The sequence below is a fragment of the Entelurus aequoreus genome, linkage group LG01 (assembly GCF_033978785.1).
Source record: "Entelurus aequoreus isolate RoL-2023_Sb linkage group LG01, RoL_Eaeq_v1.1, whole genome shotgun sequence".
Lineage (NCBI taxonomy): Eukaryota > Metazoa > Chordata > Actinopteri > Syngnathiformes > Syngnathidae > Entelurus > Entelurus aequoreus.
Genome location: NC_084731.1, coordinates 7,370,354 through 7,383,930, shown reverse-complemented (window position 1 = coordinate 7,383,930; position 13,577 = coordinate 7,370,354). Strand labels below are relative to the sequence as shown.

Below are 13,577 nucleotides of genomic sequence, written 5' to 3'. Positions count from 1 at the left end.
TCCCACGAGTCCCGCCGCCGGCCGCACAAGTCCCGGGATGCAAAAAATGTCCAAAACGCACCCAGCAAAGTCCCACGGGAAGTGGGGGAGAAAAGTCGGCAAAAGTCCCCAAAAATGTTTAAAATACTTACCCAAGTTCAAATTTCGCCGCCGGCCGGGATTCCCGAAATGTCCATAACACACCCAGCCGAGTCCCACAGGGAGGGGGGATAAAAGTTGGAAAAGTCGGCAAAAGTTCCAAAAATGTTAAAAATACCTACCCAGGTAGGTATTTTTAACATTTTTGGGGACTTTTGCCGACTTTTCTCACTTTTCTCCCCCACTTCCCGTGGGACTTTGCTGGGTGTGTTTCGGACATTTTTTGCATCCTAGGACTTGTGCGGCCGGCGGCAGGACTCGTGGGACTGGAACCCGGGGAGGTATTTTGGACACAATTGGGACTTTTGACCATTTTGGCCGCCTTTTCCCCTCTTCTTCCCCGCCTTCCTGTGCACCATTGCTGGGTGTGTTTTGGACATTTGGACAAAAATAGTTTCAAGTATGTTTTACTCAATATACACTACCGTTCAAAAGTTTGGAGTCACATTGAAATGTCCTTATTTTTGAAGGAAAAGCACTGTACTTTTCAATGAAGATAACTTTAAACTAGTCTTAACTTTAAAGAAATACACTCTATACATTGCTAATGTGGTAAATGACTATTCTAGCTGCAAATGTCTGCTTTTTGGTGCAATATCTACATAGGTGTATAGAGGCCCATTTCCAGCAACTATCACTCCAGTGTTCTAATGGTACAATGTGTTTGCTCATTGGCTCAGAAGGCTAATTGATGATTAGAAAACCCTTGTGCAATCATGTTCACACATCTGAAAACAGCTTAGCTCGTTACAGAAGCTACAAAACTGACCTTCCTTTGAGCAGATTGAGTTTCTGCAGCATCACATTTGTGGGGTCAATTAAACGCTCAAAATGGCCAGAAAAAGAGAACTTTCATCTGAAACTCGACAGTCTATTCTTGTTCTTAGAAATGAAGGCTATTCCACTAAATTGTTTGGGTGACCCCAAACTTTTGAACGGTAGTGTAGGTCATCAAATCTCAGCAACAAGCTGTAATATCTTACTGAGATCATTTAGGAGCAAAACACTTAAAACAAGTAAAACACTAACATAAAATCTGCTGAGTGAGAAGAATTATCTTATCAGACGGAAAATAAGCAAATATCACCCTTATTTGAGATAATTAATCTTACTTAGATTTCAGTTTTTGCAGTGCAGATCAATATCGTCATTAAACATTTTATTTTTCACTAAAGGGTTCGGTGACTGCGCATATGAAACTGGTGAGGTTCGGTACATCCAACAAGGTTAAGAACCACCGCTCTAGAACATTGAGTGAGTATTTGTGTATTAAATATGTTTTATTTGTGACAATATTTCCCCTACATATGGACATCAAGTCACAACAGCAACACAAACATGGGCATCACCTGCCGTCTTTACGTTTATTTGTGCGGCAAAAAGGAGTTTTTTTGTGCTTCTAGGGTATTTACGTCAACATCCAAACAACTCCCCGCAATTTTCCAGTGAAGCATCTCAAAACCTCCCTGAGAAAGAACCGTTGAAAGTACAAGTTCACAATCTGCGCTACAAACTAAATCAAAGGGAAACCATTGGAAAAAGCTCTGCTATGGCAGCGACATGTGTTGTACTGTCACAACAAACTATTTGAACTTTGGCAAACCGCTTAAACACTACAGAATAAATAGCAAATAAATAAGTAAAAATGCGCTAAACATTGACCAGCGCAAACAATTGTACTTAGGTTTGAATAGCGTACACTCACATCTTGGTGGTTTCATTTATCACGTGTCACACGAAAAGCCACAATACGCACACTCGCACACACACGTACACAACACTGACTTGTACCATAAATAAACACAAATACATAACTGTGATGACTTACCGAGTGTTACATTCCACCGTGTGCCCGTAAAAAGGGAGGGATGGTTTAGTCTAATACACTAGTCTATAGAGATGTCCGATAATGGCTTTTTTGCCGATATTCCGATATTGTCCAACTCTTAATTAACGATTCCGATATCAACCGTCGTGGAATGAACACATTATTATGCCTAATTTTGTTGTGATGCCCCGCTGGATGTATTAAACAATGTAACAAGGTTTCCCAAAATAAATCAACTCACCCATTCTCAGTAATGGCTCTGCTGTTGAGATAGTCCGTGAATACAAGTATCTAGGCACAATTTTAGACAAGTAACTGACCTTTGATGCCAACACTGACCGTATTTGCAAGTAGGCCAATCAGAGGCTGTTTTTCTCGAGGAGACTGAGGGGCTTTCAGGTTGATAGGACTTTGATTGATTGAGACTTTTATTAGTAGGTTGCACAGTGAACACCCGAATAAGTTTTCCAACTTGTTTAAGTCGGGGTCCATTTAAAGGCCTACTAAAATGAATTTTTTTTATTTCAACGGGAATAGCAGATCCATTCTATGTGTCATACTTGATCATTTCGCGATATTGCCATGTTTTTGCTGAAAGGATTTAGTAGAGAAAATCGACAATAAAGTTCGCAACTTTTGCTCGCTGATAAAAAAAAGCCTTGCCTGTACCGGAAGTAGCGTGACGCCACAGGAGGTAATATTTCTCACAATTTTCCTTTGTTTACAATGGAGCGAGAGAGATTCGGAGCGACAAAGCGACGATTACCCCATTAATTTGAGCGAGGATGAAAGATTCGTAGATGAGGAACGTTACAGTGAAGGACTAGAGAGGCAGTGATGGACGTATCTTTTTTCGCTCTGCCCGTAACTTAGGTACAAGCTGGCTCATTGGATTCCACACCCTCTCCTTTTTCTATTGTGGATCACGGATTTGTATTTTAAACCACCTCGGATACTATATCCTCTTGAAAATGAGAGTCGAGAACGCGAAATGGACATTTAAAGTGACTTTTATCCCCACGACAATACATCGGTGACACACTTAGCTACTGAGCTAACGTGATAGCATCGTTCTCAAATGAAGATAGAAACAAAAGAATTAAACCCCTGACTGGAAGGATAGACAGAAGATCAACAATACTATTAAACCATGGACATGTAACTACACGGTTAAAAATTCTCAGCCTGGTAAGGCTTAACAATGCTGTTGCTAACGACGCTAAGGCTAATTTAGCAACTTAGCAACCGGACCTCACAGAACTATGATAAAAACATGATGTGTGGGGGGATTTGGTGGTAGCGGGGATGTATAATGTAGACCGGAAGAGTTAGGGCTGCATGGGATTCTGGGTAATGGTTGTGTTGTGTTTATGTTGTGTTACGGTGGGATGTTCTCCAGAAATGTGTTTTTCATTCTTTTTTGGTGTGGGTTCACAGTGTGGCGCATATTTGTAACGTAACAATGTTAAAGTTGTTTGATACGGCTACCGTCAGTGTAAGCTGTGTGGCTGATGAGTAAGTATGCTTTGCTGTCTCCTGTGTGTGCAAGTAATAACAACATGCAACATGTGGCTGGACTGGCACGCTGTAAGTAAATGCTATAGAGGACAATTACTGCAGTGCAATTAGGGCATGCCCTTTATTTAGTAATTAGAGTGTAAATAGGATTATTTTTTCCCTGGGAGTAATCTATGAGGGACACTGAGATCCATAAATCTCCTGGGAAAATCGGGGGGGTCGGCATGTATGTAGCTGAGCCGCATCAGAGTGGTCAAGGAGCCGCATGCGGCTCCGGAGCCGCGGGTTGCCGACCCCTGGGCTAGACGTAGTAAGTAGTCCTTGTTGTGTTGCTGTAAGTATTGTACTTAGCCGCTAAGACACCGATCGATCCCACCTACAAGGTTCTTCTTTGCAGCCTCCATTGTTCATTAAACAAATTGCAAAAGATTCACCAACACAGATGTCCAGAATACTGTGGAATTTTGTCGAAAAAACAAGAGGTTTTTATATCGGGTCAGATGGGGTCCAACCACTTCCGTGGATTTTGTGACGTCACGCGCATAAATCATATCCAAAGGAGTTTTTCAACCGGAAGTGTGGCGGGAATTGTTTCAATGTTAAGATTTCATCATTGATACATAAACTATTACACTGCGTGGTCGGTAGTAGTGGCTTTCAGTAGGCCTTTAAATTGATGACACTGATGAGGATGTTCTATTCATCTTGTATCGAGTCTATTTTAACTTCTTCTATCACTTCCTGGTTTGGTAACCTCAGTGTGGCCAATAAAAACAGACTAGGTGGTATAATCAAGGTGTGCCAAAAGACCATAGGCACTACCTTGAACCCCCGGAACCAGATCTATCAGGCCAGAGTCATCCAGAAGGCAAAGGCCATTCTGGTCAACCCTCAGCACCGTCTCTTCTCAGAGTTTAGACTCTGGTGCTCAGGATGCAGGTACGCCCCGAGTAATAGAAAGGCCAAAAACAACAGATACATAAGATCCTTTGTTCCCTCAGCTGTTGACTTTATAAATGAGCTTCTTAAACAAGCTTAGCTGCTATGCAGTCACTTTAGTGGGAAGCCACGTGTGATGATTAGTTTTTATTGTATTACAAATGTTTCTAGTTTTTAGCTCAATGCCTTCATGATGGTTTGTATGTTGTATGTATTTTATGTATATGTACCTTCTTTTTACTGTTGTACCTCGTTTTTACTGTTGTACCTTGATTTTACTGTTGTACCTTGTTTTTACTGTTGTACCTCGTTTTTACTGTTGTACCTCATTTTTACTGTTGTACCTTGATTTTACCGATGTACCTTGTTTTTACTGTTGTACCTCGTTTTTACTGTTGTACCTTGTTTTTACTGTTGTACCTCGTTTTTACTGTTGTACCTCATTTTTACTGTTGTACCTTGATTTTACTGTTGTACCTTGTTTTTACTGTTGTACCTCGTTTTTACTGTTGTACCTTGTTTTTACTGTTGTACCTCGTTTTTACTGTTGAACCTTGTTTTTAATGACTACTGCTGCAAACCAAATTGCCCCTCGGGGACAATAAAGATTTTCTAAGTCTAAGTCTAACTCAAGTTATGGGAAAAAAATGCCAACACGGCACTGCCATATTTATTATTTAGGGCCACAAAGTGCATTATTTTTTTTAACATGCCTCAAAACAGCAACGTGGAATTTGGGACATGCTCTCCCTGAGAGAGCATGAGGAGGTTGAGGTGGGCGGGGTTGGGCAGGTAGCAGGGGGTGTATATTGTAGCGTCCCGGAAGAGTTAGTGCTGCAAGGGGTTCTGGGTATTTGTTCTGTTGTGTTACGGTGCGGATGTTCTCCCGAAATGTGTTTGTCATCCTTGTTTGGTGTGGGTTCACAGTGTGGCACATATTTGTAACGGTGTTAAAGTTGTTTATACGGTCACCCCCAGTGTGACCTGTATGGCTGTTGACCAAAAATGCGTTGCATTCACTTGTGTGTGTGAAAAGCCGTAGATATTATGTGACTGGGCCGGCACGCAAAGGCAGTGCCTTTAAGGTTTATTGGCGCTCTGTACTTCTCCCTACGTCCGTGTACACAGCGGCGTTTTAAAAAGTCATACATTTTACTTTTTGAAACCGATACCGATAATTTCCGATATTACATTTTAAAGCATTTATCGGCCGATGATATCAGCAGTCCGATATTATCGGACATCCCTACTAGTCTACGTACTTTTCAGAGTTCAAACAAAACCGGCAGCCGCTAAATGAAGCCAGCATTCAGCGTTTGGCTGGTAACATCTTCCCGGGTGTCACAAAAGTAAAGCGCATCAAAGAATACAGTAGAAGTACACGTGGCGTGACACCAGCTAACAACGAGATTAAGACTTTTTTGTCATCGGAACAGAATGACGCTCTGTCTAGAAACACCTGACATTTCACAGCATGCCATCCAAGTTTTTCTCCGCGTTCTCCTTTGTCGCCGGGCTCTCCTGAGGACTGAACAGGTTGTGGTAATCACGCAGGATGGTGACCACGTCGTGGTGGCCGAAGTGGACCGCCTCGTCCATCGGTGTGTTGCCCCACCTGCCGCAGGACGTGACAATGCTTATTAATATTCCATCACATTCTTATTTACAGTGGTACACTGCAAAAAGTCAGTGTTCAAAAACAAGAAAAAAATAATAATAAATGAGGGGTATTTTATTTGAACTAAGCAACATTATCTGCCAATAGAACAAGAAAATTTGGCTTGTCAAGACTTTCCAAAACAAGTAAAATTAGCTAACCGCAATGAACCAAAAAATACCTTAAAATAAGTATATTTTCACTAATAACAAGTGCATTTTTCATCGTAGAAAAAGAAAGAAGACCTTTTTGCTCAATATTCTGAAAAATATTCTTAAATGAAGTAAATGCTAGTGCCATTATCTTGACATAATGATATGCACTCTGCTTTACATTTCTTGAAACCAGCAAACTTATACTAAAAACTAATTTATTGTTCTTAATGGAAAGGCAACAAGGCAAGCGCTTGTTACTCTCGGGGTCTCCTAGCCGCTCAGGGAAATCATATGGTCTAAAAATGAATTTTTCCATGGATAACATGACATCATCGCGCCAAGTGCGTGCTCTTTCAGTCAATTAGTGCGCATATATACAGCCCTGCTCCCGGCCAAATGTTTTTTAATTGTAATTTTGAGGAATTTATCTGAATGTGCATTAACTATTTCTGTTCAAAATTGTTAGAAATGTTAAATGTTTAAATATTAACTGTCAGTTTGCTGTACTGTGCCAACTGTACTACTATATGAGTATGTGTTTTCTATTGTTTCATTGAAAATAAAACAGCAAAGTCCATTTGGCTGTCATCTGTTTTAATTATGAGACACAATTGTGTCAAAGTCATGATTTATTTTTTTACATGCTTGAAGTAAGAAATGATTACTTTAAAAAAAGTAGTTTTATACTTGTGAGTGTTGATGACACAGCTTTGCAACACTTGATATTCTAGTTTCAAGCATGTTTTACTCAATATAGGTCATCAAATCTCAGCAAAAAGCTGTAATATCTTACTGAGATCATTTAGGACCAAAACCCTTAAAACAAGTAAAACACTCTAACATAAAATCTGCTTAGTGAGAAGAATTATCTTATCAGACAGAAAATAAGCAAATATCACCCTTATGAGATATTTAATCTTACTTAGATTTCAGTTTTTGCAGTGATATACCCCAATTTAAAGTACCTATAGAGTGGGGGAAAAAAAGTTGACTCTATATTGACGCTATTCAGTTCAGTTTCAGTTTATGTCAAACATGCATACGATACGATGTAATGCATCACATATTTCCAGTTGTTTCATTACAGCACGTCCGAAAAGGAGTAGGAAGAAACAGGTTATTCAATCCTACCCCTTTTCCTTGTTGTCTGTCACAGAACAGTGAATAAATACATAATAAATAAATAATATCCCATAGTAAGTAAACAAATAATACAGGGTTTCCCACACATTCATTTATTTGTGGCGGCCCGCCACGAAAGAATTACGACCGCCACAAATTAAAAAAAATACAAATTAAAAAATAAAAAATAATAATTATTATTTTTTTTTTTGGTCCTCTCCAGCTTCTCAGGCAAATCATATAGTTGATGTAGATGCCCATATCGGCTGTTCAGATTTACTTTACAAAAGAGAAGTGTAGGATACTTCTCTTGTTGCCTTATTTGTATTTGACTTTATTAAATGTATTTATATTAGAAACACAACATGTGTATATAACAAAGGGTGCAAAGTCTGCAGGCAGTAGGAAACACATGGTTAAGTGTAGGGAGTAAAACTGATGGCAGTCTAAAGTTCAAGATTTTTGGAGCTCTTTGTTCAGTGGATCAGATGTTTGATGAAGCTCTGTGTCTATCTACCACCACTACTGTTTTCTGTTTATTTGTTACTGACTGTGGCAGGACACCTCTGCCTCTGTTTCACTTTATGTTGCTGGTAAATAATATGGTTGTAGTAGTAGGCTAAAGTTAAATTATTTAGTATGCACTAATTAAAGGGGCAGAGCTTTGAGACATTTTAGCTTTTATATTTTATAAGATATATTTTTTGTAAGAACCACAATTAATAAATATATTTCAGTGAATAACTTATTGTTCAAATCTGTATATAAATATGTACATAAAGTGTTGTAATTATTTTGTAAAATGGATGGATGGACGTTTAAAGCAAAACTGTTATTATTAATTAGTAAGTATACATTTTTTTAGCCTTTTTAGAGAAAATCTAATCATTGTAGTAAATTATGCAAATTACTCGAAAGATGTCATGTGACCACGCCCATAGCCACGCCCCCACCGCCACAGGTATCTTGGCAGTTTATGGGAAACACTGTAATACATACATAAATAATCTTTATCTCAAACAAAAAGGTTCAAAATGTTCATCATTATTGATCTTCTGTGTACTTGTAGTTTGAACAGTCTCTTAAAGTGAATCATATTGGTGCTTTGTTTCATTACCTTGGTTAATTCATTCCATAATTCAATTCCACATACGGATATGCTAAAGGTTTTAAGTGTTGTACGTGTGTACAAATGTTTTGAATTAGATTTTCCTCTAAGGTTATATTTCTCCTCTTTTGTTGAGAAGAATTGTTGTATATTCTTGGGTAGCAGGTTATAGTTTGCTTTGTACATCATTTTAGATGTTTGCAAATGCACCAAATCGTGTAATTTCAATATTTGTGATTCAATAAATAAAGGGTTTGTCTGTTCTCTATATCCAACATTATGTATTATTATAATCGATCTTTTTTGTAACACAGTTAGTGAATGAAGCGCACATTTGTAGTTATTTCCCCATATTTCTACACAATAACTCAGATATGTAACACTAGCGAGCAGTAGAGAATATGAAGTGATTTTTGGTCTAGAACATGTTTTGCTTTATTCATTATTGACGTGTGTCTTGCTACTTTGCTGTATATTTTTTACATGAGGTTTCCAGTTCATTTTATCATCCATTATTGCATCCAAAAATTAGTTTTCTTTCGTTTTGTTTGACTTTCCCTTCTGCTGTTGCCAAATAGTTTAGTTTTACTGAGATTCAAAGATAGTCTGTTTTTGTCAAACCATCTTTTTAATTTGTTCATTTCTTCTGTTATTATTTGTATTATCTTTTGTGTGTTCTCTCCTGAACAAAACACAGTTGTACCATCTGCAAATAATACTAGCTTTAAGTCCTTTGTAACTTTAAAAATGTCATTTATATAGAGATTGAACAATTTTGGTCCCAGTGTTGATCCCTGAGGTACGCCACAAGATATTTCAGCTCTGTAGAAGTGTGTTAGCTTATCTTCACGTTTTGCTTCTTGTTGGTTAAGTAGCTTCTTACCCAGTTCAAAACCAACCCTCTTATTCCATACCATTCTAATTTGTTTATTAAGATGCTGTGATTGATTGTGTCAAATGCTTTTGTTGAATCCATAAACACAGCCAAAAATGTGCTGCTGCTATCTATTGCATTGGTGATCTCTTCTGTTATTTCGATTAATACCATTGATGTTGATATGTTGGCTCCGTATCCTTATTGGTTGTCTGTGAGGGTTTCATTTTTATTTATGATTTTGTCTAATCTGTTGGTATACAGTTTTTTAATCATTTTAGAAAATTGTGGAAGTAGAGAAACAGGTCTGTAGTTTGTAAACTGATGTTTGTCTCCAGTCTTATAAATTGGAAAATGGGACCGGGAAGACACAGGGAAAGAAAGATAGTAATCAGAATTTCCCGACAGAAATGGGAAGTTGACGGGTAAAACAATTCTAATAACGTGTCCATGACTCCAACACCTCGAGTGTTAAGGTCCATACCGACAGCCATCAGACTGTATAATGCATATGTTCCTTTTTGATTGTACTTAAATGTATAATAGACTGTATTTATATTATTCACATGTGAATAATGCTGTATAATAGACTGTATTTATATTATTCACATGTGAATAATGCTGTATAATAGACTGTATTTATATTATTCACATGTGAATAATGCTGTATAATAGACTGTATTTATATTATTCACATGTGAATAATGCTGTATAATAGACTGTATTTATATTATTCACATGTGCATAATGCTGTATAATAGACTGTATTGATATTATTCACATGTGAATAATGCAGTATAATAGACTGTATTTATATTATTCACATGTGAATAATGCTGTATAATAGACTGTATTTATATTATTCACATGTGAATAATGCTGTATAATAGACTGTATTTATATTATTCACATGTGAATAATGCTGTATAATAGACTGTATTTATATTATTCACATGTGAATAATGCTGTATAATAGACTGTATTTATATTATTCACATGTGAATAATGCTGTATAATAGACTATTTATATTATTCACATGTGAATAATGCTGTATAATAGACTGTATTTATATTATTCACATGTGAATAATGCTGTATAATAGACTGTATTTATATTATTCACATGTGAATAATGCTGTATAATAGACTGTATTTATATTATTCACATGTAAAAAATACCAAAGTGTTTATTATTAATTGTTAGCTAACTGTGGTGCTGAATTTCCCCAGGGATCAATAACGTACTTTCTATTCTATTCTATAATTAAGTTCATAAACAGACTGTGTGCCTGTCGAGATGCTAAAAAATTTACATCACTTTTGCCTGAGGCATGGATAGCTACTTAGTTTTTCGGTCTAGTTTTCTTTTTCAGGTGCCATTATGGTATCCAGTTTCTTGTTGACATAATGTGTTTAAGCCACTCCTACAGTATTTACCTATCTTTGGGAATTGGGTTGACCTTGCAGGCCTCAAGCAGGAAGCGAACCACTTCAGCGTGGCCTAAACAGACACACAAACACACACAGATAAGTTCTCCAAACAGAAACATCCTGAATTGGCAGAGGTTCACCTTCGGCCGCTGCCACATGCAGAGCCGTCCTGGAGTCGTAGTCCCTCTGCTCCATGTCCATCGAGGACAAGGCAAACCTGCATCACAAGCAAACACAGCCCAGTCTGAGAGGTATGCAAAGGGGTGTTGACATGGATGACTTGTGTGAAGATGCTGTACCTCCTTAGAGCGGACACGTCCCCAGTGTAGGCAGCGAACAACAGATTAATCACTGACTTCACCTGAAATGCAGCAAAAGAGGTGGATTGACGCCGGTTAAGATCACTAAACCAGCAAGAGAAATGGGCGATACGGCCTAGACTCTATATCGTGATATATATTGCAGTCTTCTGCGATAACGATATATACCACAATATATTATTTGCAGGCATGTGATTTGACCACAATGAAAAAGACTGAAAACATTTCCGGGGATCTGGGGGACGAAGGCCCCCAGTCAGGTCCAGGGGGTGGGGGGACAAGGGGGGCAACGCCCCCCGAAGCTCCTGGTTTTTCACCAATTTAACATGTTAAAATGAACAAAGACAGCACCATTTGAAGAAAATATTTTAGTGTTTAAAGACATGAAAACATCATTAATAGAACATACATAACCCAATTATAATAATGAATCACTGTATATGGTTCAGTCCCAACAGTATTTAGTCACTAATATTTACATCTTGTGTTCATTTCACATCCACAGGTGTCACATTGATCGGTGTTATTATCTACAGTTTATTTACAGTATTACCACATTACTTCAGTTCATGTAATGTAATGTAATGTAAACATTTCATTCTTTTCGCCAAAATAGGATATACATTTATGAAAATAATTAAACATGTTTAGATTTGTTTACTCATATTTGAAAATAGGAAATAATAATAATGTGATGACACTGACATATTGCATGAAACAAGTGTGAAAATATTGACCTCCAAGATTGTTACACCACTGACATTAGTTTCAAGAGACTACATAAGAACTTAATATTACAAAATAGTATTATATGCAAATTTATTTCAAATAAATTGTTAACTGGAATCAATAATGCGACTCTTTGAATTTCTGTAATTTCATAATATGTCCGCTAACTTTTTGCAACTCAACGCTAAGAAAACGGAAATGCTGATTATCGGTCCTGCTCAACACCGACATCTATTTAATAATACCACCTTAGCATTTGACAACCAAACAATTAAACAAGGTGACTCTGTAAAGAATCTGGGTGTTATCTTCGACCCAACTCTCTCGTTTGAGTCGCACATTAAGAGTGTTACTAAAACGGCCTTCTTTCATCTCCGTAATATCGCTAAAATTCGTCCCATTTTGTCCACAAGCGATGCTGAGATCATTATCCATGCGTTCGTTACATCTCGTCTCGATTACTGTAACGTTTTATTTTCGGGCCTCCCTATGTCTAGCATTAAAAGATTACAGATGGTACAAAATGCGGCTGCTAGACTTTTGACAAAAACAAGAAAGTTTGATCATATTACGCCTATACTGGCTCACTTGCACTGGCTTCCTGTGCACCTAAGATGCGACTTTAAGGTTTTACTACTTACGTATAAAATACTACACGGTCAAGCTCCTGCCTATCTTGACGATTGTATTGTACCATATGTCCCGGCAAGAAATCTGCGTTCAAAGAACTCCGGCTTATTAGTGATTCCCAGAGCCCAAAAAAAGTCTGCGGGCTATAGAGCGTTTTCTATTCGGGCTCCAATACTATGGAATGCCCTCCCGGTAACAGTTAGAGATGCTACCTCAGTAGAAGCATTTAAGTCCCATCTTAAAACTCATTTGTATACTCTAGCCTTTAAATAGACTCCCTGTTTAGACCAGTTGATCTGCCGTTTCTTTTCTTTTCTACTCTGCTCCCAACCCGGGGTGGACCGCTAGCCTGTCCATCGGATGGGGACATCTCTACGCTGCTGACCCGTCTCCACTCAGGATGGTTCCTGCTGGCCCCACTATGGACTGGACTTTCGCTGATGTGTTGGACTTTCACAATATTATGTCAGACCCACTCGACATCCATTGCTTTCGGTCTCCCCTAGAGGGGGGGGGGGGGGGGGGGGGGTTACCCACATATGCGGTCCTCTCCAAGGTTTCTCATAGTCATTCACATTGACGTCCCACTGGGGTGAGTTTTCCTTGCCCGTATGTGGGCTCTGTACCGAGGATGTCGTTGTGGCTTGTACAGCCCTTTGAGACACTTGTGATTTAGGGCTATATAAATAAACATTGATTGATGGCTTTTTATTTTTAGAAAAACCCATTTATATTTCGCAAAGCAATAATTGGTTAATATTTAAAACAAACATGCGTATTTCGCAAGCAAATATTTTTTAGCTTACCTCATTATTAACAACCCTGTCTGCAACTGAAGTGGGTGGATCTTTCCTCTCGATGTCTACGGCAGTTGTCGATGTAAACAAAGGATGAAGTCCGTAAGGTTTGCTCACTTTCGGCTGACATCCAAAAGTACCAGCTAGTGAAAAGTTTGTTTTCCTTGCTTCAAGTTGTTTCACATGTTTTTGGCGTTTCGCATGTACTTCCAAAGCCTTGAAACCTCGTGATCCATAGTCAATATTATCATGACACCACGTGCACAAAACCTTTCCGGGACGATCGATTTTCCGAATAAAATCACCGAACAAAGTCGTAACTTCCTTCTTC

The 13,577-nt window shown here is 38.2% G+C and overlaps 1 protein-coding gene across 3 annotated transcripts in view; it reads right to left on the bottom strand.

The window, feature by feature from the left end:
* Window positions 1–957: 957 nt before the first annotated feature.
* Window positions 958–13,577, bottom strand: part of LOC133647588 (glutaminase kidney isoform, mitochondrial-like) — a 58,761-nt gene continuing 46,141 nt past the window's right edge. For all 3 annotated transcript variants that reach the window (XM_062043347.1, XM_062043348.1, XM_062043349.1), the window contains exons 15-18: window positions 11,070–11,131; window positions 10,911–10,987; window positions 10,777–10,840; window positions 958–6,038 (exon numbers count right to left, since the gene is read on the bottom strand). In XM_062043347.1, the coding sequence (XP_061899331.1) occupies window positions 5,891–6,038; window positions 10,777–10,840; window positions 10,911–10,987; window positions 11,070–11,131 (351 nt within the window). In that variant the 3' untranslated portion in view covers window positions 958–5,890. The remainder of the gene's footprint in view (window positions 6,039–10,776; window positions 10,841–10,910; window positions 10,988–11,069; window positions 11,132–13,577) is intronic.